General features: G+C 50.9%; 2 protein-coding genes across 3 annotated transcripts in view; one reads left to right on the top strand and one right to left on the bottom strand.

The window, feature by feature from the left end:
- Positions 1 to 4531, top strand: part of ACACB (acetyl-CoA carboxylase beta) — a 25287-nt gene extending 20756 nt beyond the window's left edge. The window contains exons 46-53 of the mRNA XM_083804134.1: positions 175 to 271; positions 532 to 667; positions 1005 to 1182; positions 1672 to 1784; positions 2393 to 2547; positions 2803 to 2973; positions 3610 to 3746; positions 3874 to 4531. Coding sequence (XP_083660260.1) covers positions 175 to 271; positions 532 to 667; positions 1005 to 1182; positions 1672 to 1784; positions 2393 to 2547; positions 2803 to 2973; positions 3610 to 3746; positions 3874 to 4000 — 1114 coding nt within the window. The 3' untranslated portion in view covers positions 4001 to 4531. The remainder of the gene's footprint in view (positions 1 to 174; positions 272 to 531; positions 668 to 1004; positions 1183 to 1671; positions 1785 to 2392; positions 2548 to 2802; positions 2974 to 3609; positions 3747 to 3873) is intronic.
- Positions 4318 to 23425, bottom strand: FOXN4 (forkhead box N4). 2 transcript variants are annotated; one of them, XM_083804117.1, is made up of 10 exons: positions 22614 to 23425; positions 22056 to 22141; positions 12045 to 12208; positions 11061 to 11176; positions 10864 to 10980; positions 10591 to 10718; positions 10099 to 10195; positions 9806 to 10013; positions 8410 to 8793; positions 4318 to 7793 (listed from the first exon to the last, which is right to left on the bottom strand). In XM_083804117.1, the coding sequence occupies exons 1-10, from the start codon at positions 22941 to 22943 to the stop codon at positions 7540 to 7542; spliced, it is 1884 nt and encodes a 627-aa protein (XP_083660243.1). In that variant the 5' UTR covers positions 22944 to 23425; the 3' UTR covers positions 4318 to 7539. The 2 variants fall into 2 exon arrangements, with proteins under 2 accessions (XP_083660243.1, XP_083660244.1); XM_083804118.1 differs by having other exon boundaries at positions 10864 to 10977.

Raw genomic sequence — 23425 nt, 5'->3', positions numbered from 1 at the left:
GCACAGGGGGGGCTTCCAGCCCCTGCCCAGCCCTGGGGCGGGGAGGCCGCAAGCGCAGCTGCGTGCAAGTGCCCTGTGCCCGTGGGGCTGGTTATGGGGGGAACATCTCTGGTGGAGTGGGGCTGCAGCATGCAGGGGAACTGGCCCCTGCTGAGGCGCCCTGTCTTGCCGCAGGCTGGGAGGCCTCCCCGTGGGTGTCATCGCTGTCGAGACCCGCTCTGTGGAGGTGACCATACCCGCAGACCCTGCCAACCCCGACTCGGAGGCGAAGGTGCGTGGGGAGACCTCGGTGCCGCTGAGTGGCAGGGGAAGAGCGCGCAGTAGGGGGGCCGGAAGGGAAACCGGGGAAAAAAGCTTAGCATGACCTTTTGGCATGTCCTGATTCTCCTTAAATCCTGGTGAAATCGAGCATGTTGTCTCTCAGCTTGTTTCCTTCCAGCCCTCACACACCGTGTGCCGCTGACTTGCCGGCACAGTGTGCCTGGAAGCGCTGACACCGGTCTCAGCGACGCTGCTTGCCGTCTCTTCCAGATAATCCAGCAGGCGGGGCAGGTCTGGTTCCCAGACTCTGCCTTTAAAACAGCCCAGGCTATTCGGGACTTCAACCGGGAGCATCTCCCGCTGATGATCTTCGCCAACTGGAGGGGCTTCTCCAGCGGCATGAAAGGTACCAGCGCTCGGGGTGCCCGGATCCCTGTGCTGTGCTTTGCCACCAGCCCCCCCTGCCACCCGTTGGGGTCCCGGGATGACCCAGCATGGCAGGGTCCTGCCCAGCTCCTCCGGGACATGGGGCTGGGCTGGGGAGGTGATGGGGCACTGCCAGGACCCAGGTTCCAGAGCTTGGTGGCTTCCCACTGGGCTGGTTTTAAGGGCTGGTTCAGCCTCTCCGATGGAGCAAAAAGGCTTTGGGCCACTAGACTGGAAAAGGCTGAGAGGAGGTACAGGGCAGTAGCCCACCCTGTGGCACTCGGGGTGCCCAGCCACTGAGTCCCTTTGGCTTGCAGACATGTACGACCAAATGCTGAAGTTCGGCGCCTTCATTGTCGACAGCCTCCGGGATTTCAAGCAGCCCATCCTGGTGTACATCCCGCCGCACGCGGAGCTGCGGGGCGGCTCCTGGGTGGTCATCGACTCCACCATCAACCCCCTGTACGTGGAGCTCTACGCGGACAAGGAGAGCAGGTGAGCCTCAGTGCTCCGTCCAAACCATGGGCATCCTTCACAGCCTGACACACGGGGTCTGCAGAGTCAGAGTTCTGCTCACAGACACCTCTGATCACCAGAGATTTGTATTTTTGGCTCTTGAGTTCATCGGAGCCATCAGCTAGAAGTCCCTGGGCTCTTACAGGGCAGTGTGGCAGCAGTGTGGCAGGTGTCTCCTTGGGGAGATCCTCCTGTGTCCAGCAAAAGCTGCAGGGAGTGAAAGCTTTGTTTTGGGGGGCTGGAGGTTTTCTCTAGCCTGAATTAATGTACGTTGGAGCAAGCTGTAAGGAGTGGGGGAATAGCCATGGATCCCAGATTGGAAACAAATTTATTTTAGGTTTTCTCTGTCCCTAATTCTTAGAAGAGAGAGTTGCCTGAACTGCCACACTGCCACCAACGGTGACGTCTTGTCCCAGGGCTTATTCTCCCCTGCTGACCTGTCCCTGCTTTACCAAATTTTCCTGCCAGGGGTGGCATTTTGGAGCCTGGGGGAACAGTGGAGATCAAGTTCAGGAAGAAAGATTTGGTGAAGACCATGAGAAGGATCGATACGGTTTATGCCAGACTTGTTGAGCAGCTGGGTAAGGGAAGGGCATTTCAGCCTCTGGGCCTTGGTAGCAGTGAACTAAAACACTTGCCTCAGACAACATGGTGGCAAGCACCAGGAAACCCTTTTGTGTTCATTAGTTTATGAAAATTCCTGATGGTTTGTCTGATGATGGGGCCTGCTGAGGGGCTGCGGAGGTACTTTCAAATCCCCATATCCCCTGGGGGTCTGTGGAGGGTGCTGGACTTTGCTGCAGCAACTACTCCTGTGCTTTGAGATGAAGAATGGCAATAGCCGTGCTCAATCAGTGCCTAAATTAGATGAAATAATCATTACAGATCTGCACAGAAGCTTCCTTTAATGAACCAGGTCTCCTTTTGCCCTGCGATTTGCTCCTGCCTGCTGTGCTAGGAGGTTCCTGCCCCCCCACCTTGCTTAAAGACGGTCCCACAAAGTGTCCGTCTTGTGGCAGGCACTGAATGCAGCACGGCCCCTTCACGGACATAGGGTTCTGCGGCTGGGCTCTGGGCAGGGCTGTAGATGTGCCGAAGCAGAGGGATATCACACTGGGACGGCTGAAATAGGAACAGCGAGCAGAGCCCAGGTCCCCTGCTGGGAAATGACAGCCGTCTGCCCCTGCAGGGACGCCTGAGCTGTCCGAGGCTCAGCGCAAGGAGCTGGAGAAGCAGCTCAAGGCCCGGGAGGAGCTCCTGCTGCCCATCTACTACCAGGTGGCCGTGCACTTCGCCGACCTGCACGACACCCCCGGCCGCATGCAGGAGAAAGGCGTCATCACGGTGAGCAAGGGCAGCAGCGGGGCTGGGGAAGGGGGCTTGGCGTGGGTTTGGGGTTGGGGGCTGCAACAGCAGCATGAAGGTGGGAGCCAGAATTCCCCCCGGGGTCCTGGGCTGCGGCTCTGTGCATTTTCCTGCCCCGGGTGTTGCTCCCTGCTCCAGCCCAGCAGATCTGCCTGCAGGCCTGCCAGCACGAGCTGTGAGCAAGCGGTCGCTGCGCGTCAGCTCCTCTCCCTGGGCTCTGCCCCCTTTCTGCAGGACATCCTGGAGTGGAAGAACGCCCGCTCCTTCCTCTACTGGCGGCTGCGACGGCTGCTGCTGGAGGAAGTGGTGAGGATGGAGATCCTAAACGCCAACAGCGAGCTGAGCCATATCCACATCCAGTCCATGCTGCGGCGCTGGTTCATGGAGACGGAAGGAGCCGAGAAGGTACGCTGAGCCCCGGGGCCCCGTCCTTCCAAGGCTGTCACCTTGCTCTCCTGTCACTGGGCCGTGTCGTCAGTGCCTCCCTGAGCTGAAACCCGCGATGGGAATTGCTGCTCTGCTGCCATTGCCAGCGTGGACAAACCCTGAGAGTGGGGCTGTCCCTTCAGGCTGGGTGATCTCAGTTGTGTGCTGGTGCTCAGCTGTAGCAAGGTGGCCCCCAAACAGATACTACAGGCCTCTTCATTTCCACCATCCACCATGGCTTCCCAGGGCAGAAGTGAGACTCGGGGTCTTGGTATTTGAGCTGCATGCAGTGAGTGCTGTGATGCACCTCCCCAGCTCAGTCCTATTCTTGCTGAGCTGGGGAGGGAAGGTGTGCAGGAAACCTGTTCTCCCTTAACCTTCTGCCTTTTTAGTAGTCCGTGAAGCTTTCCTGGGTTTTGATTTCCATACTGACCCCTCTCTCACCATGACTGTTACTTGGGCTGGGGGTGAATACCATGCCGTATGTGCAGGACTGAGAAAAATAATCCCGTTGTCTGGCTGTGCCACGGGAGAAAAAAGCCCAAGGCTGTAGCAGAAGAGGGGCTCAGCCTGCGTGGGCACTGGGCTCCCCCAACACGGTGCTGCTCTCCCCAGGGCTACCTCTGGGACAACAACCAGGTGGTGGTGGAGTGGCTGGAGAAGCACATGCAGGAGGACGACGGCATCCAGTCAGCCATCCGGGAGAACATCAAGTACCTGAAGCGGGACTACGTGCTCAAGCACATCCGGAGGTGAGTGGCCACGGAGCCGAGCGTGAAGGCCAAAACCATCGCTTGGGCTGGGGCCTGCGGGCGGTAGAGACAAGGCAGTTCCTGCTTCGTGCTCTGAGGGAGCTGCGCTCTCCCATCTGCCTTGCAGCCTGGTCCAAGCCAATCCCGAGGTGGCCATGGACTGCATCATCCAGATGGCGCAGCACATCACCCGCACGCAGAAGGCTCAGGTCGCCCGTCTCCTCTCGACGGTGGACAACAACAGCCCCTCCTGAGCCGGCGGCAGGAGGGGCACCGGGACACGCTGCTGCTCAGAGGCCAGACCTCACCTCCCCACCCAGTCCCTCAGCCCTCGAACTGGAGCCTTGGACTCTTACCTTGTGCCTAAATAAATGCCGATGTTTGTATTTTAAGCTATGAAGATACCCTCTCCGCCTGTGCGGAGGGCCCTCTGGCACTGGGGGCGTTCGTCAGAGGGGCAGCTTGGCAGAAGATAACTTGGCCCAAGCCAAGGCTGGAGCCTGGACCTGGTGCAAACATTCATTTTTTTAAAAAGAATTAAAAATCTTTTACTGTGTTTTAGTTGCAAGCCTTGGCCTTGATCTTTAAAATGAGCACCAGTGTCAGGTATATCTCACAAGACTGGATGGAGCTGGAAGTACAAACGGAATGGCTGAGGCACCAAGGGGACAAAGGAGGAGGTCTCCGTCCAGCTCTGAGGCTGACCATGCACCGGCACGAGGAAATGTAAATCCTGCTGAAGAAGCAGTCTCAAACAGACGCTTCAAAATAAACTCAGGAACTGTGAGGAGCAGTTTGTCTCATCCTTCCCTGTGCTGCGGAGCCATCAGTAGGCAGGACTACGAATACCTGGTGGCCCAGAGGAGACAGCGTCGAGCCGTGCTGGGCCCGCTTGCAGCAGGTTTATCGGCGGAGCTGCCACGGTTTGACCAGGGCGACCGCCCCATCTGCTCCTTTCTCCCGTTTTGCCCTTTCTGGCTCGTGCTGCAGCTCCCACGGAGGCCGGAGAGGAGGGAGGACAACTCCGGGCGCCCCTGCCCCGTTCCCAGCGACCTGGCTCCTCCGCTGAAGGACAGGAGCCGGGCTGAGGTCTCTGCCTGCTCGTACCCGTGCCTTGGTTCCCTGGTGGCCTCTCATCAGATGGGTCCACGTGGGGGAAAAGGTGACCGCGTGCTTTGCGGCACCTCTGGCTGCGAGACCTCGCGCTGCGGAGGCATCGCATCACCTGCACACGTTTAGCTTTGGCGCTCAGAGCGGGGAGCGCTCCGGCAGTGGAAGGGGGGAACGCTGGCTCGGGGGCAATGCGGCGGTGTTGGACACCCCCTTGGTCATGCTGGGGGCTGCGTGGGGAGGGCTCCTTGTCCTTGGGTCAGGGGTAGGAAGGGTGTGAGGAGATGTCTTCTGGCGTGAAAGGTGTCACTGTGCTTTGGCAGGGGAAGGTGGGGGGCGTTGCTCGCTGCGCGGGAGGTGGGCAGAAACATGCAGCCAAAGCAGCGCCAATAAAAGGAGCACTGCCCTCAAGGAGGTTTTCCTGAGCTCTTTTATTTTGTCACTGTATAAAAAGGGAGGGTCTGAGAAGGGGATGGCGGCTGCTGCTGTACGGTAGCAGCCTCCTTCCCTCAAGCACAGGAACTGTTTTGGTACCGAGCAGCTCTTGGAAGAAGAGTTCATGCAGTAAATACCCGTAAGCTCCTCTGGAGGATTTGAGCCCTTAACTTGGACATTGCATTATGTCTGTAAAGGCAATGAAGGCCAAGGAAATGTGTTTTTTTTTTTTAGAAAAAAGCCCTTCAATTTGCAGGTGAGTGCTACAAATGCTTAGTAACTGGATAATTTTATGTAGCGGTGGCATGGAAACGCACGTCTTAGATCCAAGAGAAGGGTCTGCTTCTCAGCGCGCTTGGACAAGGTGGCTGGAGTCAAACGTTTCTGACCCGTAAGCTGTGTGTAACTGTTTCCCGGCCGGGTTGGTTTTCTGGTAGCAGGTGCCTAGGTTTGCTGGTTGGTGCTGAGCTGCAGTGCGCCACTTGGCAGGGGCTTGCTTGACACCAGAGTAATTGTGATGCAGCACATCTAGAATGACCCAGGCTTAATGCTAAGAAATAATATTTATTTTTTTAAAAATGAAGACAGCGTAGATGAAACCAGTCACAGCAAATGATCCTTAACCACATTTGTTCTCGAACAATAAATTACGATTTGGACCATCGTGCCCTTTTGGAAGGGGCTGCCATGGCTGTGTGCACTTGGGAAGAGGCGGACACACAACGCTTCCCGGCCCCTGACCCTCACCACCGCGATTTTCAGCACGAGGAACCCACGCCGGGGCTGCTGCAAGCTCCCAGCGGGGAGCTGGGAAGCTCTGGCTGCAGTGCTTGGGTCTGTGGTGGGCGTTCAGCACCTGGATGGCGGCTGCAGAGGCTTCTGCCGTGGGCCAGCCCCAGCCACGTGCAGCGTGGGACGGTGGGGCCTGTGGGCACGATACCCGGGGCTGACAGAGCAGGAAACTCCTTTAACAAACAGGAACAGACAAAACACGAGATATAAATATTATTCGTGGTCACAGAGGTATAAGTAGACTAAGTGCTACATTTCAACTTACAGTTTTCTTTTTTTTTTACCGTTTCATCTTTTTTTTTTTTTGCAATGTATGTTACCAAGTATACAGCAGGGCTCGTAAATCTAAAAATCTAAATTAGAATCAATTTTACTTGGATTAATCAGAACAGGAAGACGATTCTGAATTGGTACGGTACAGTTACAATATTTGGTCTCTGATTTTTTTTTAAAACATGAGTTTCACAGTATCAAAAGTGCTTATTTAAAAGAAATGTAGTGTAACAAACAGTGATTAAAATTTATGCATTTTTGAACATGAATAATTTAGTTGATGTAAAACAGGTTACTGCAGCATTTTAAAAAATTGAACAGTGCTCAGTTTACATAATTTCTTTTCATAACAATAAATTATAAATAAATTTACAAATAGTAATACTGCCTAGCACAAGAATAGACAGAAACACAAGACACAGTACTACAAAGAAATCTATTTTTTTAAAAAAATCCTAAAAATAGGCATAATTCCTAAAAACTTCTAGCCAGTGATCAGCTTCATAATTCAGTCGTACCAATTCCTTCATGGGTAAGGACTTTGTTTTTAACCCTCGATATAACAGTTGTCTGATACGGGTTTGCTTTTTCATGGTTTTTTTTGCTCCTTTTTGCTATCTCATAACAATAAATTAGCAATAGTTACGTCAGAATAGTGTCAGAGGTGCAAGTGTCTCCAGAAACTGCATGTGATCTTTGTTCGATGGCAATAGTCTTTTGGCAATTGAAGAAAAAAAAGATGAACGTGGTACCAGATCAACTCTTTTGGGCTTCACCTTGGTGCTGCCCAGACCGTTGGCTTGCACTGGCTGCTGTGTGTGTGACATCGTCAACGTCCACGTCCAGATCACAGTGTCGGGTAAACGCATTTTCCTTAACTGGGCTCATCTTTAGCTCAGCTGCATTCTAGTAAAAATTCCTACTGACTGATTCCCTCCAGTTCTTAAGAGCTCCCCAGTCCTGCAACACAACCGTCCATGCCCCTTCCGCGCTCCTGGCATGGCTGAAAGGAGCTCCACTGCCACCAGTTTGAGTTATTTTGGCATCACGTGCTGCGTCCCAGTAAGTAGCCAACGCTTTCCAAGTGTCTGTAGGAGGAGCTGTTTTATTGCTTTCGGGTCAGATTTTCAGGGTTGGGAGAAACTGGCCCCTGAGTTAGAGGGCCGTGGAATGGTGCAAAAACTTAGAGCAGAGCGATGGGCTTGTTGCCTTGGGGGTTCATGTACTGAGCTGCCGCCGCCACGTTGTCCAGGGCCGTGTACGTGGTGTAAAGGCCCGTGACCTGCACGTCTGAGAAGGAGTGGTCGCTGCCGCTGGAGGCCGGGGTGAGGCCGGGAGTGCCCAGGTCACAGTCTGAGAGGTGCAGCGGGGAGTTGCTGAAGGCACCCAGGGTATCAAGGCTGAAGCTGTCGTCTTTCATTTCCTCCCATATGTTACCTTTAAGAGATTAAATTCCAGTCACAGCAACACATCCACCCTGCCCAGGCACTGCGCAGGGGGTCAGTCCTTAACTAAAGGCTTTTCCATGCTGCTTAGAAACAGCACGGCTCGCAGACGGCACCAGCTGTAGTGCAAAGGCACTGAGAGTCTCTTCCCCCCAAGGCCCTCTGGGCTCCAGCAGCAGGCCGGACCTTTCCGAAGAGCATTTATCTATCACGTGCTGACCAAAAACTAAGGGACAGCGCTAAACATCTCTCTAAGCCAAAGATGTTCTCCTTTTACAAATGGGCAAAGCCAAAGCACGGGTAATGCTATGGTTTCCCAGGGGCAGAGAGATGTGGTGCCCCAGGTCGTTAGTCAGGCGTGCCTGCTTACATCTACCATAGTGCCTGCACTTGAACCGTGATGTTAGTTTGCTTTCCCATCTAGCACAGCACAGAAACGCACCGAGGAAAGCCAGGGAAGTCAAGCTGCACAGGCCAGCACCCAGCACAAGTTTTTATCTCAGTTAATCCCACCCCAGTGCAACCGACTGAAGCCCTGCTTCTATACTCAGCAACTCCGTAATTGTATAAATCCTGCCCTCCGCTCCCCCAGATTCCCTCTCCTGTACCTTGCAACGCAAAATCCATAATGCTTGGGTCCAGGGCGTCCACCTCCGTGTTCATGTCCGTGCTCACGGTCAGGAAGTCGGGAGGTGCGCGGCCCATGGGGTGGTGGGGAAGGGGGCTGGGGCTCATGTCGGGCAGAGCGTGGAGAGGAGGCGTTTGGGCAGGTGCCGGCGAGTCCGGGGCGATGCGAGCCTGGGTCTGGATCTGGTGATGCAGGGGGATGGACTGCAGCGAGAGCGTCATGATGGGCTGGGGCTGCAGCTGGGAGATGGAGATCCGGCCTTGGGCTGCTGCCATGTGGGTCAGGGTGGAGACCTCAGCCTCTGCCTGTTTACCGGGCCGCCTGCAGTTCTCCGGTCTGTCAGTGATCAGCTTGTCCAGCTCCTCTGTGCATGCAATACCCGTTCCCAGGGAAGAAAAGAGTGAGTTTAACCCCTTTGTTCAAGCAGGGCCCTGTCAAAGCATTTGGCTTGTGAGCACAGCCACACACTTCTGCCCTAAAGCTGAGAAGGCAAACAGTGTAACTGTGCGAGAAGCAGCACAGAAGGCAATCTTTGTGCAAAGGGCAAAGAAATGCCATCTACTTCCCTACCCTTAACCCTTACCCTAGTCGAATTCCATGGTAACCCCTAACAGAGCTGAAGAAATGATCACATGAGATTTACACAGAGCAACCAAGCTGCTGCTGATGGCAGCTGACCCGCAGCTGCAGGACTCAGCATCCCCAGGAGGTCTCCTGCTTCCAGGGACACTGAACTCTGTTTGGTTTGGGGTAAGATTCATCTGAGAGCCCCCTGACCGTTTCAGTGGCACTTTTGTTTTTAAGCAAAGAAGAATGCTACTCATCATTGATTGCATATTACAGATTTTACAGCAAAAAACTCCAATTGATTTTGCCAATATTGAGCTCCTGAAAGCTTCAAAAACATTTGTCTTTATAAGTAAGAATAAGAAAGTTTTACTAAAGAGTTTTGCAGAGTAACACAGTTGAAAGCTGCCACTATACATACTAACGCTGGAGGCAGCATAACTCCTCAGATGGTCTTGGATGTGCTAGATAGGTTAGCGCGGGGGAAAAAGATAACCCGCCTTGAACCTGGGGACCGATTTACGCTGAGTGCCTCCGGCCACGACCATCAGTTCGGTTACCTCCGGCTGCAGCAGCGTGTTGCCCTGCCACGCAGCCTCGGGGCAGCAGCAGTGATTTGATTCAGTGCAGAGCACAGGGGGTGTTTCTGCCGTGCAGGTTTGAGGAGGAGGCTGTTGTAAGGCTGGGGTTCTGTGCTAGCCAGCTCTGCGCCACCGAACTTATTTCTTAAGACATGTATTCCTGGACAAACAGACATTTTTAACCCCTCGCCTCTCATATAAGTAATTAAAGTGTAGTATAATCCCTACCTGGGTTAGCCATGCTCCTGTGAATGGCAGCTAAGTCCTTCCGCTTCCACTTCTGCATCTCCTCTTCCATCTTGTCAATCTTGGCAGGATTGAGAGCCCACAGGCACCCTTTGCGAGAGGTGCCGCTCATCTTGTTCTCCACCTTCTCAAAACACTTATTGAGGGACAGGTTGTGGCGCACAGAATTCTTCCAGCCATCGGGGGCTGTCTGAAAGATGCAGAGAGGTGTTAGAGAAGTAAGTTGTGAGCCCTGTTTGTAATGTTCTACTCCCCCCTTGCAGGTGTATGCATACCTTGAAGTAGGGAAAGTGCTCCTTCATGAAGCTGTAGATCTCGCTCACGGGGAGGCTGCCTGTTTTGCTGTTCTTCAGCGCCATTGCAATCAAGCAACTAGAGGACAGAGAGACACAACAACAGGCTGCATACACGTAGCCATCCCATCACACCTCCTCCTGGTCTAGCAGCCTCAGACACTTGGCTGATCATGGGGTTCCCGTGGTGCTCTGCTTCCCCTGGCACCTATAGCCAGGGAGTTTTCGGAAGTCACCCTGCGATCCTGCAGACTTTACGCCTCTGTGCTATTTTTCTACCTTGATGCTGGTTGTCCAGCTGCTCGTTTGTTCCTGCTACCCGCCAGGGGCAGTTTCCACAGAACTCTCGAGTGGATGATGGGATTTTTGTTCCTTTCAAAAGGAATCAAATATTCTCATGCTATCGTGCTTACAGTATTTAAAAATCATCCCAATGACCACTGTAAGCAACGTGCTATGCTGTTACCTACTCACCTATATGAATAGATGGGTTTGGGGTAATGTTTTGGATGCAGTTCCTGGGCAGAGTGAGGAGCCAGGCGTGGCTGAGAATAGTGTGTCTGAGTCCCATAGGACGTGTTGTAGATTGCTGCTGGGTTGCACTATATGCAGAAGGAAAAGAAAGAAAATGTCAGGTGCAGAATGTCCATAGGTATGTAGGCTTAGGGATTTTCTTTCTCTTTTGAAAGAGTTCTAGAGATGATCCTGGAAGGTACTTCGAGACAGATCGCAAGGAAATAACAGTACCTGTGGTGTGTTCTGGGCTATAGCAAACACTTGCTGTGAATGAGGAGGAGGGAAGAGTTGTTGCTGTGTCTGTAAACCAGGAGATGGCTGCCCACCTACAGGGTACTGGCTCATCTGCTGAGATAAAGACAACAGACATGTCAGTCTTGAAATTACCAACATCTTTCCCTAAGAACTGTTGCAAGGGTTGCTCTTACATTTGCTCCATGTGTTGAAATAGAATTCAAACCCAGGATTCCCTGTGGCAGGCTGGCCTGGACATGAATCATTGCTCCAGGTGCTCCTGAGGAGTGCATATTGCTTGCCACAGGACCTATTTTGGAGAAAGTAAATGCAATAAATGTTCACATGAAAGTACACTTCAGAAAAGAGAGCGGTGACATTTATTTTTAATAGATGCAGTTAACATGGCTAAGCTCTGGAGTGGATAATCACACCTCTCTACAGCTTTCCATCCCAAAAGAACCCTGAACGTTTCACAAATTGCAAAGATGACTTCAGCTGCTTCTAAAACTTATGCGGGGAATGAAAGACGACAGCTGTTTAACAGTCCACAGCGGTGTTACAGACACGGTATCCTACTAAAGAAAAAAGGGAAAAAAAACACAAATTCAGCACTATTTGTACTCCAGATATATTTCTGCTCTAAAGGAAGCAAGATGATACACTGAGCTCTCAGCAGAATGCCTTAGGGAGCAAGTGTGTTTACCTACAGAATGTTCACAACGAAAAGAAAGGCGTTCAGTGAACACATGCTGTAAGTCTGTATGAAGCAAACAGGTATGGGGTAAATAAGATGCTCTTAATTTTATCAATGTTGAAACAAACAAGAAAGATTAATTACCTAATTTCAAAGCTGTTGAAAACCTCTGAAATGCAAGTCTTAAATACCTTGGCCCGAGTTCACACAAGGCAACAGCAACTACACTGAGCAGAACAGTCAATCGGACCCTGAGATCGCTGTGGTGACTGCTAGGACTCTGCCTCTTCAAAGGAAAGAAATATATCAACGCTATCCTTATTATCAGGAGACAACAGCCTCCAGTCTTCTGGCAGGAAGTGAAACGTAATGTACCTAAAACAGATCTACTAACAGGAGAGCTGGCATGTGTGGAGGAACGTAAAAGGGGCAGGAGGCCGTGTCATTTCCAGAGCGGTTGTTTAACCTCCTAACAGTTTACCTGTCTGTTGTAGCAATGCATTCTGAGCGCCAAGGCTAAAATCCATTCTTCCACTGGCCATCTGTTGTAAACGAGGAACATCAACAGATGTCAGCCACGACAAGGACTGCAAGTCACTGGGGAGGTCATCTTCGCTCAGCTGGGAGGGGTCAGAAGCTAAGAGCCTGCAAAATAGCGTGAAAGGTTAGAACAGAGCAGAGACGTCCCTGGTCAGAAAGGAGATGTCTGGGATGCCTAAGCTCATGAAGGTCAGCAGGGAAAACACATCAGGCTGGGATTCTGCTTGCAGAGTTCAGATGCGACCTTTTGTTTCACAGCTAGCTGGTTACCAACGTCCTTAGCCTGTAATCATGTGTTGCTTTGTACAATTTGAAACGTTTCAGTTAAGAAAACTTCTCTTGCAGTATTTGGAGGGGAAGAAAGCATGAGAACCTGGAAGAGAAACTGCCTAGAAACAAAACCAAAGCTGATTCATTGTTTTTACATTTGTCAGAAATTTGCACTTGTATGGCCTTGATGTAGAAGAAACCTGTCACGATTTTTACCCTGGCAAATTCGCATAAACCTTGAAATCCAGTGAGCAGCCAGCCTTGGAAGAAGTTTCTGTGCCGAGATCCTCCAGAACCTGCTGCTGGCATTAACACCTGGGGAGAGCTTTTCCCTGCCACTGTACCCGTTGGTGGGGACAGACAGGCACAGATCTGCTGCGTAGACAAAATCAGAGAACGAGCTGTCGATCTCTTCCATTTGGGCATATGAAGTTATTGATACGTTACAAGGAACCATGAAGCATGTGAACCAATTCTTTTAGGCAGTTTTCACATCCTAAATGATCGGAATGAAGAGCTACAGAGTGAGTACACAAGACCATCCAATCTGTCTTTAGCTGACAAGACCGAGGCAGAGCTGTGACAGACTGCTTTTGGTTTAAAGCTCTGCTCTGACACATTCTGCACGCTCCTTAACACCTGCCTTTGTTTTGCTTCTGATGGCATGTGTTGTAGAAAACTGAAATGATGGGAGATATTTATAGTACTCACAAGCTCCTGTGTGGTCAAAACTCCAGTTAAAGTCAACAAAAACTATCGTGAATGAAAGGATAAACTATTTTGCTTATGTTAAACTGTCTCAGCAGTCACGGGAACCTTGAGGAGTGCAGCAGCACTTCGCACATGTGAGGTATCATCAGGGACCCAGGGCAACCCCAGCAGGATTCCTGTGCAGGAAGACACCTTTCTCGTCCAGAAGAACAGTTTGGTTGGATGTAGTTGATTTTGCTTTTGAAACAAAGCCTTTAAAGAGCTCTCTCGTAGAAGTGTTAAAGCCAGCTGCACGGCACTAACGCGTGTTCGCTGCCAAATAACGATGCAGAAGCCTTAAATAAATCTGGTCGCTGGCTGGAGCATCTTTTATGTTTTACGTGATTCCAAAGCAGCTTAACAGAGGGAGCCAGAGCTGTAGTGCCTGGCTGCCCAGGAGCTTTCAGCTCCTCTATTCAGGATTTCCACAAACACGCATCAAACTTCCCCAAACTATTATCTACTAGATCTTTAAAGCAGAATTTAATGTATTTGTTTGTAGAAAGGCTGTGAAAAGAAAAAGAAAAAGAAAAGACACCCATGAGCAGGAGCCAAAAGCCCAAATCCTGGCCAAAACATCTTCGAACCTCTCTCCCAGCCTACCCTGGCTTCTTTCTCTTACTGTAGTTATAGTGCAATAATTAGCATTGCCATGGTTACCCCTGTTCAGTTATTTTGTGAGGCCTGGGACTTAAATACATAAAAAGAATGTCAGGTGACCGCTCTGCTGGCCCAGACATTGGCTGGATCGGAAGAAAACAAGGGCATTAAATGATTTGAAAACTGGGCAGGCTCATGTCGTTTGCAACAGTTGGCCCCGTTCATTGTAAGCCGATAACCCATTGTGGAGCAACGACTGTTGCCCAGTGGCACGTGGCCTCGATTGTTTTTGGGATTCTTGCTTAATTGTGTTTTTTTTTTTTTTTCCCCCCCCTCCTCCCTTTTACAAACCCCACATTAATCTGGCTGGATGACAGGCGACACGCAGCGCGCACACCCCCGCCATCTGGCACCCCGCTCCCCGCCGGTCCCCGCAGCCCGGGCAGCGAGCGCCGGGGTCAGCTGGGCGGCGCGGGTCAGCACCCACCGCACACGCCGCCTGTCAGCCCGGGGATCAGCCCTGCACGGGCTCAGCAGCAGCAGCAGCCGTCGCCTCTTCGGGGGGAAGAGGTCTCCCCACGTTGTTCTTGCAGTCCTTGCACCGGTGGCTCCGCACGCAGCTCCTCCGGGGCGCTGGGCACCGTCCTGGAGGCTGGTCCCGCTCCGGGCAGCATCGCTCCCTGGCCATGCAGGCCCACGCGCGTCCCATCCCGTCCCTGCTCTCCCATGGCCAGTGCGGACCAGGTGATGACAAGGACAGTAGCTGAATTTTTTAGGTCGATACTACAGTCACCAAGCTCCGTTTTAAACACATACCAAGAGGCAATAACGTATGGTAACAAGGCAAGGTGCACAAGCCAGCTCTTTTTCCAAAACAAAGGCATTTTCTTCCCTTCCCCACGCTAGTACGGCACGGCTCTCTGAAATCGAGCTTACAGTTCTTTTACAGTCACCCCTGCTGCTCACGTATACAGAATAACTGCCAGAATAACTGTCTTCACTGATCATGGGACTAAAAGCAAATTTAATCAGAGTAAAATAAATATTTCACATCTAAGGATTATTCTCCTGGTTGTCCTCAAAATCAATGCTGAAATTTCATACACCTTAACGAAGGCGAGGCTGCTTACAGCACGCCCACTGCTCTCTGACGGAGGTGTTTTAAATGCCCAGCTAAAAGCAGCTTATCTCGGTACGCAGGCTCAGTGTGTGTCCGGCTTTCAGCGAGAAACGCTGAGCTAACTGTCTCTGGAAGGAGAGCTGTGCGCAGTGATACCTAACATTTTAATCTCTTAGGGCTCAGTCTGTCCGACCTGCAAAATGGGCTGTGCAGGCCAACTACAGACGGATAAACACGGGCTGTGATTTCATGCTCTCTGATTCTGTTCCCCTCCACCATCCCTTTCATCTCGCATTTGAGGGTAAACTTCAGGAGTCAGAGATCGTGCCTTCAGACGGGCGTTCACAGCCCTGGCACAATGGGGCACTGTAGTAAAAGCAGCCATTTCCTTTCAAGGCATGTAAATGAGATAAATAGTGATACGCTGTAATTAATGCACACTGCCCAAAGTGTCCCCAGCTGCACATTCCCCAGGGCTGCCTGGTACACACGCCGAGCTGCTGCACCCCTACGCGGAAAGGTTCCCGTCGTGCCAAACGTGTTGCAAACATAATATTAGTTTTCAAAGGTGTGGTGAAATTATCAGCTCTGTTTTTACCCATCTCCTTGCAAATCTCTGCAGGCAGAACCCTTCTGTTTCTATGTGTTTCTGTCCTAGAAAGGCCACTGCATCTAAGACTCCACACGGTGGTGAGGATTTATGCTACGGTACATGACGCCGCAGTGCTCAGTGCTAACATTCGTCTTTGCTGTCCGCTCTATCACGCCTCGCCCAAAATATTTACCTACTCAGGGAAATAGCCCTTGGCCAGCAGCCAGCCCGCAGAAAGTTTACTTGAAACAGGAAAAGTTGCAGTTAAAATGAAGCAGCTTTCCAGACCTCCTTATGCTGAGCTACAGTTTTCTGCCAGGAATCCCTGAGAAATTGGAGTCCCGCACTGGTTGCACACTTGGCCAAGCTCACAAGAGCCTGTCAGCAGTGCAGAATCATGTGTTACACGTACCTAAGGATAGCTCGCTTTCTTCCCCTCACATACACGTGTGCTGCTGGCACGTCTGCTGTTGGAAACAGTTAACTTGGCACCGGCAGGAGACACCAACAGAACACCTAGCTATAGGGAAAGATCCAATCCTGGCAGCACCTTGCAGAAGCCTGCAGCATAAGAATTGAATTTGGCTCTGTGTTCGTAAACCTGACCTTAGCATCTTTCCTCGCGCTGAGCTGTTCTAACGCAGCCGGACCTACTGAGCTGGATGTAACGTGGCGGTCACCGCAGACTGCTGTCAGCGTGAACTCCCCGCTTCCATGCTTGCAGGCTCTGTTGGGCGAGGAACTCGGCACTGGAGAGCACAGGAACCTTCAGCAGTGCTACAGAAAGTCCGCCAATCGCGTCTGCTGAGACTGAAGAAACGCTCGGCAGTGACCAGCACACCCTAAAATATTTTATCTCCAGGTGGTTCAGCCAATACCGGGGCATTCCAGCTTGCGATACGGTACGCGAAGTTACACGTTCCTGTGCACGTTGAACCTCCCACACTTCAGGGGGCTCTGCCTGCTTGGAGCACGCCCCTAAAAGATGCCAAGCACTCAAACTGGTTGATGTTGTAGGGTGGATCTAGTGCTATTGGCATGTTCAGCTTCAAGCAGTTTCGGGATGCCTCTCACTCAACAGACAGTTTTCGTTACCATTGCTAGCACTGACTTCTGAGCTTTTTCCCAGCAATGGCACCGCTCAACAAGTAGAAGCAATCGGGGTGATAGGTCCTTAATTAGCTGTTTGCAACAGTTTACCCAGTGAGTGACAACCGAACTGGAGAAGTCCTCAGAAAACCCCTTCTTGAAGCGGTTATGAGGAACTGTTTGCTTTTGTCTGGGGTTACGTAATGTCCTTAGAACAAGCACAACAATTTCCCTTATGTAAAACAACACAAGGAAAATATTTATGTTTGTGACTCTTCAGCTGTCTCCATGGTGAGAATCACTCTCTTTTATTAGAGTCAACTTCCCCCGTCTCCTTTTGCTCCTCATCCCATCTGTTCTGCTCTTTCCCTCTCCACGCTCTTCCTCGCACTTCACCCTCTGCAGGTGTTTCCCTGCACGAGGTTCTGTTTTCCAGGCTCCACAACCATCTGCCTCCTTCCTCCCCGTTCCTGCTCCACCTCCTCACCTGCTCACGGCCAGCAGCTCTCACCGCTGCTTTGCTCTGCAGTTCCACTTCACCTTTTGAAGTCACGCCACCCATCCAGTCCCAAATGTCTAGCCTGCCTTTCTCCTCCCTGCCTTCAAGTTCTTCTAGCAATTTCTGGATTTGCTGGAAACAAGAACAGAAATTAGGCAGCTTTCTAGGGACAACCAGAACATCCCTCCTCAGCTACAACTCAGGAAACTTTGGATTAGATGAACCAAAGCTAGTGAGGAAAAAGCAAATAACACAATTACCCTGTCAGGTGTTGCTGTTCTCCTTTCCTTACACCATGGTGCAGAAGAGAAGACGATTCTCCAAAAACCTCCCACAAAGACACTTAAGCTCTAACAGATCCAGCTATACATGCTCTTGGAGACTTTTATACATTTCAGCTCTGGGTTTCCCAACACCCCGTTACATCATTTCGGCCTGGGATGAAGGGAAACTGAATTACGGGTGACCTGCATGATTTGCTTAAGCCTAAGAGGAAGTTAGCAGCAATGTCAGCACTGAACTCCCAGACGCTCGCTCCTTGCTCTGCTTCACCCACATAATCATCCCTTCTTCCCGCAGAGTGGCATTTGCCAAATGCAGCCGGTATCTTAATCTACAATCTGTTTTGTTTAAATAAAGTTTAAAAATAAAATCTGCTGTGACTAATGTCAAAATCAGTTTCTCCCACAAAAATGTGTTGAAGTATCTGGCACCACACGAATGTTTTCTGTAAAAATCAATAGCCTTGTCTACCAGGGAAGCTATTTTTTTTCCTTTGACATTGCTTCAGCCGTGGTTCATTAGCACGGAACTGATTTACTTGCCTGGGATCTTGAGTAGACATTTACTCCAGTCTAAAGGGAACATAAAATGTACTACCCCGGGTTTTGCGCTGGTGCGAGAACCCGCCTCCCTTGCCTTAGTTGCCGCTGTGGTCACCCAGCAAGTCTCCTTTCCGCACAGGCGAGGTTTTTGTCAGCGGGTGAAATAAGAGCTTTCTCAGAGGAATGCTGAAAAGATACAGATTCCTTTTCTGCTTCCTTGTCTTGAGCTGGAGGTCAAGCACCTTCTGTGAGGTAACACAGGAGCTCAGTTCTGGTTTCACTGGAAACAGAAGCCACAGAAGCCGGCGGGATGCTGCCTGGATACAAACCAGCCCTCCCTGGCTCTGGCAGTAACTACAAGACAATTTGAGGAGCGAGGACCACTATTTTTTAGTAATGCTGATTAGCACATTTCAGGAACTGCATAGGAAACAGCTGAGCTAATCCACTTAAATCAATCCACAGCGGCCCGAGTTTGACTGATTCCTAGGAGGTTTCTCACATTTTTGAAAGAATGAAGCAACTACTGTGATGAAATTCCTCCGACACATCGAGTCATTATCTCACTCCCTGTCAGACACACGTGGTGTCAAGGGAATGGACACTGACATTTTCTTCAGGAACAATTACGGTGTCGTTAGTTATGCATTTGTAACCTTCTGTCTGCAGAAATTTACTTCTTGCAATCTCCCAGCCGCCATCTACCCGCGGCAGTGACTGGCAGACATCCTGAACTGTAGCTCGCTCTCCCTAGCTCAAACCCAGATATCAGACTACCACTTAGGAGAGCTGAAAGGTACCCGGCGTCACAGAAGGTAAGGACCGTCCGCCTTTTTCACCACTGCATGCAGTCACATCTGGAACATACGAAACGCAGTGGTTATGTGTATATAATTAATTTATACACATGGCAATTCAAGGCTTACGGGATTTGTTGCCAGTCTTAAGTAATTGCTGGATCAATAGCTGGAGAAAGTGACACCGTAACTGTTTGGGACATGAACTGAAGAACAGCTTAACCAAGAAAACCCTTTACCTTTTAAACATGCTTTGATGATAAACTACGGTAGCATAAAGTAATTATTACAGCAAAAAATAATCATCAGAGCGCCTAATCAGCTAAATATAGGGCAATTTATTTAAGAACCAGAGGGACAATTAAAATGGGATGAAGGGGGATATAGTCCACTAATACGCTAAGTGCTTTATGGTGGAGTCACTACTCATGACCAACCAAAAGGATTGCTATTTAAAATTCGATTCCAGTTTAACGCGAATAGAAAATGCATTACAAGGCCTTCAAAATACTACATAAAGCTTCTGTCAGTTGGAAATATATGATAATACACAGCTATAATACAATGAAAGAATAAAACCACCGTCCTTACACAAAATGCCGAGCTGCTGGAGTTCAAGTCCACTTTAGCCAAGCCAAAAGTAAACTGTTGTAAATCCCTTGCTATAACCTCGTCTGCCTCACTGGGGCTGCTAATGCTGAAGACCTTCATATTAAATCTGATTCTGCGCTTGTATACGTTGCCATAGATCTTCTACTTCTCTTGCACCAATTAAACTAGACTGCGTGAACATGGACTGCGAATTTCAGGGGAAAAAAAACACTGCAAGAAGACCACAACACTCATGAGCTGAATCTCAAAGACCAGCTCCAAAGCCACTGAAGACCAGGGGAGCTCTCCACTGGTTTGGTAGCTTTCATTCAGCTCCTATAACACATGCAGCTTTGTGCTGAGATAACCACAGGTGCACCACTGCACGGTACTCTGCTCATTGCTTTGATGCTGATACCAAAATATTTACGCTAAAACATAATATTAGGTTTTTAATTATAATTAACAAAGTGTTAGTAAAGTGTTAAAGGTTTAAAAACTCCAAGTGCTGTTACTCTCTGCCTTTGTTCCCTGAAACCTAACATGAAATCATTAGAAATACTTGTCACCACTACAATTATGAAAATAGTGAAGGAGGCGGTATTTTCTCTGGGAAAGTGAGAGAGGCATCTGCTAATACCAAGTTTTACTTTGCACCAATAGCCAGGCAGTGAAAGCTCCGTAACAACATAGGACTTGGAGAAGCTGTGACGGCCCTTAATCATTCCTATACAGTGTGATGTGTTATATCCCGCAGCTGAATCCGCAGAACAGATATTTGTCTAAAATCGTTTTATTATGGTGCAAATAGTGCTTGGACTTTGCGCAGAGTAGTCCTGAGGATTAGGCTGCTACCTGCTACCTCAAATTTACTGTAGATGCTTTACATACAGAGAATTCTAATGTTTGCTAAAATCAGGTTTTTTTTCCTTGTTCATTTTTAAACAAACAAACAAATCCATAGTTTCATGCTCTATGCATAAATGCAGGAAAACGTATTGGCATTTACTGATTTGATCCCCTGCCCACATGCACACGCACTCTCTCCCTTTCAGTGTTTCTTCCTGCAGCCTCCCAGGAAAGCCTGGTCTCCTCCAAGTCCAACTGCCCAACTGAAAGATTCCAAGTGAGACAGAAGAGTATTCTCAGCACAGCCCCAGCCTCCCACTCACTAATTGGAGGCCATTCCCATTTTGTGGAGCCTTGATGCTCCCCCATGGAGCACTCAGGACTGTGGGTTCCAGTCTTGGGCTGTGGTGACAGCAGGAGAGTAAACAGAGCTGATAGAATTTGACAGGTCTATTCTTTTCTTAAAATCATTCAGTCTAAAAGATTTTCTTTTACATAATCCAAAGTGTTTTCTCATGAAGTAGGACAAATACTGCTCTGCATTTATGGTGCAGTTCAGATTTTATGCATTTTTATCAGAATTTGCCACTATTAAACGAGGTCAAATAATTCATTTTAGAACTGCACTAAAGAAATCACAAATGGGTTGAAAACGTTAGAGAACTCTGATCACTGAGTTCAAAATGCTTAACAGAGAATTAACAGTAGTTTTAAAAAGTAGTTGACCCCGATAAAAGGAGAAACTCTTACAATTCCTTTGCTGGCAGTAAGATAAATTCAACCTTTCTCAAAAAAAAAAGTGGTTTTGTTTTTGTTTTTCTGCTATGAGTTAAAGAATAGCTCTCTCCATAATAAGGGTCTTTGTTAAGGTGGTGAGTTCTTCAGGGCACCGGTACAGGCTTACACGTAAGTACCCAGAAGCCTCTCTCATACACACCCGTCATTAAATACTGACTAATTTCTTTACAAATATTTACATAGCCAACAAAATGCCTAGAGCAAACAGCGTTTTAATAAACAGCAAAACAGAGTTCCACAAACCTTTTTTTCCCCACAGTGGCTTCAGAGAGTATTACAAATCACTTGTTGAGCTGCAAGAGGCTGCAGCGCAGTGTCTGCCTTTTGAATAGAAAGAGGTTGTTGGAAGAATACCTGCGGCTGACCACTCTTACGCACAGAAACGTGTGAAAACACCCTCAGGCTGGGAGGAAGGTGCTAGTCTGTCACTCCTTATTTAAAAAAAAAAAATAAAAAAGAGTTTTGGTTTGTTTTTAATTGTGAGAACCAGATCACGCTCTGCTGTTACGTATTTCTTGGAACTTGGCATCATGTGACAGGACGTACCCTAAGTTAACCCAGCGCACTGTAATTCATGCATAGCTGCCCTGTGACTTCTAACAATACTTTTACATGATAACTGCATGCATATTGGCATAGGCAAATTATCAGAGGCTGTTGACAGATCCAGATTTGCTCCCACTGGTAGTAGCAGAACTCTGACAGAAGCCAGCGCTTTGGAGTACTACAGAAGTACTTGTTTTAATGAAAAACTCTCCCAGTGCGTATTGCACGTCATGGAGACGTTCAATGACTACTTCATAATAACGCAAAACGCAATCTGAAAGGGAGTTTTTAAATAATTAAAGAAGGACATCCTTGTCTGGCAACACTTTTACAGTAATGAGAGCTTGCTAGAAGGTCAGCCCAAGGCTCTGGAGGTGTAGTTATCAAAAATGGCTCGGCACCAAAACACTTTAAACAGGAATACTTCTAAATAAGTAACGCGTTATAAGCGGTCACCACCTTAGAAATCCAATTCGGCGCAGAGAAGTAACGCGGTTAGCTTTTTTGGACAGCAGGCTTTCTACACGCTACATTTCGGTAAGGCAACCACGAGAACTGTTAAAACAACCTCAGCCAGCAGGCTTTGACAGCGCAGCGCGTAGCGTTGAACCGGTAAAGAGTCCTCACCTGTACTCCTGTGCAGGGTGGTGACTTTGCCCTGAGTTCCTAAGGACTCCTGACATTATGGACGGGAGATCGCTTTCTATCATCTCCTTCGCAAAAGACAAAAACAACACAAAACGGAAAGAGAGCATTCACACGGGCGTGGGGTAGCTATCCAGCATTTCAGCAGCGGAGGGGGGGGGAAATCAACAAAAATCCCACCGAAGCACCTGGGCTGAAGGGGAAGGGAGCCGGAGGCGCCTTACCGCCACCCACCAGCCCAGCGGGCGCTATTTGGGCCCTCAGAGGCTTCCCGGGGGGGGGGGGGGAGCCCCCTCAGCCCGAGCGTCAGAGCCCCGGCGGGGCAGCGAGGCCGGCCGGGACGGCACCGGCGGGGCTTTCGGTGCCGTTTCACCGCCGGGACGAGCTCCTGGCCCGGCTCCCGGTGCTCTTCGGGGGGACGGCGAGCCCTCACCGCGCTGCCTCAGCCCCCCACCCGGGGTGGGGGGGGGACACCGGCAGGCGAAGCTGGGGCCCCTCGGAGCTCGGCCGCACCCCGCGCCCCCCGCCGCTCCCACAAACCTGGCGGCCCCCGCGGGGGAGGGGGGGGGCCCGGCGCGGCGGGGTCTCCCTCTGGCGGCCCTCGGAGCGGGGTGGGGGGGCTCGGAGTCTCCGCCGGCTGCCCTCAGCGGGGGCCCGGCCCGGCGCTTCGGGGGGACACCGGCCCTCCGGCGGTGGGCGGGGATGAAGGGGGGTGGGGGGGGTGAAGCCCTCAGCGGGGTGAAGCCCCGCTGAGGCGGCTCGGGGCTGGGGACGGGGTGGCGGCGGCGGGGAGCGCGGCGGCTGGGCGGCGCGGCCGGGCTCCAGCCCGTTTTTAAATTTCCCTCTCAGGAGCTGTCCAGCCTGGAGCATGCGCGGCCGGGGCCGCCCGCAGGGTCAGGGCCGGGGCAGGGCCGGCGGAGCGCGGCGTTTCCCGGCAGCGCTGCGAGACCCCCCCCCCGTCCTCCTTCCCCCCCTCCCCTTCTCTCTTCACGCCCGGGGGGACCTGGCCGTGATTAACGCTAAACGAGCCGAGGGGGGGAGTTAAAAGAAAAATAAATTAAAAAAACCACCAGCTTCTCGCAACTTTCTGGGGGCGTTTAGCACCCGGGCAGCGCGCTGAGGGGAAGGGGAGGGGGGGGACGACGACACCCACCGACCCGCCCCGCCGCGTTCAAACCGGCGGTTGTGGGGATGAGAGCCCTGAGGGGGAACCGCCCGGGGGCTGCCGCCGGGGACACCCCCCCCCCGCCCCGCTCCGCCCCGCCGCGGGGCTGCGAACCGCCCGCCGGTGCCCGCTGGCCCCGCTCGATGAGGAGGCAGCGCCCGGGGCCGCCTCTCCCCGCCCGCAGCCC

The sequence above is a fragment of the Anser anser genome (genome assembly GCF_964211835.1).
Source record: "Anser anser genome assembly, chromosome: 18".
NCBI classification, from domain to species: Eukaryota; Metazoa; Chordata; class Aves; order Anseriformes; family Anatidae; genus Anser; species Anser anser.
This window is presented reverse-complemented; position numbering and strand designations above follow the sequence as displayed.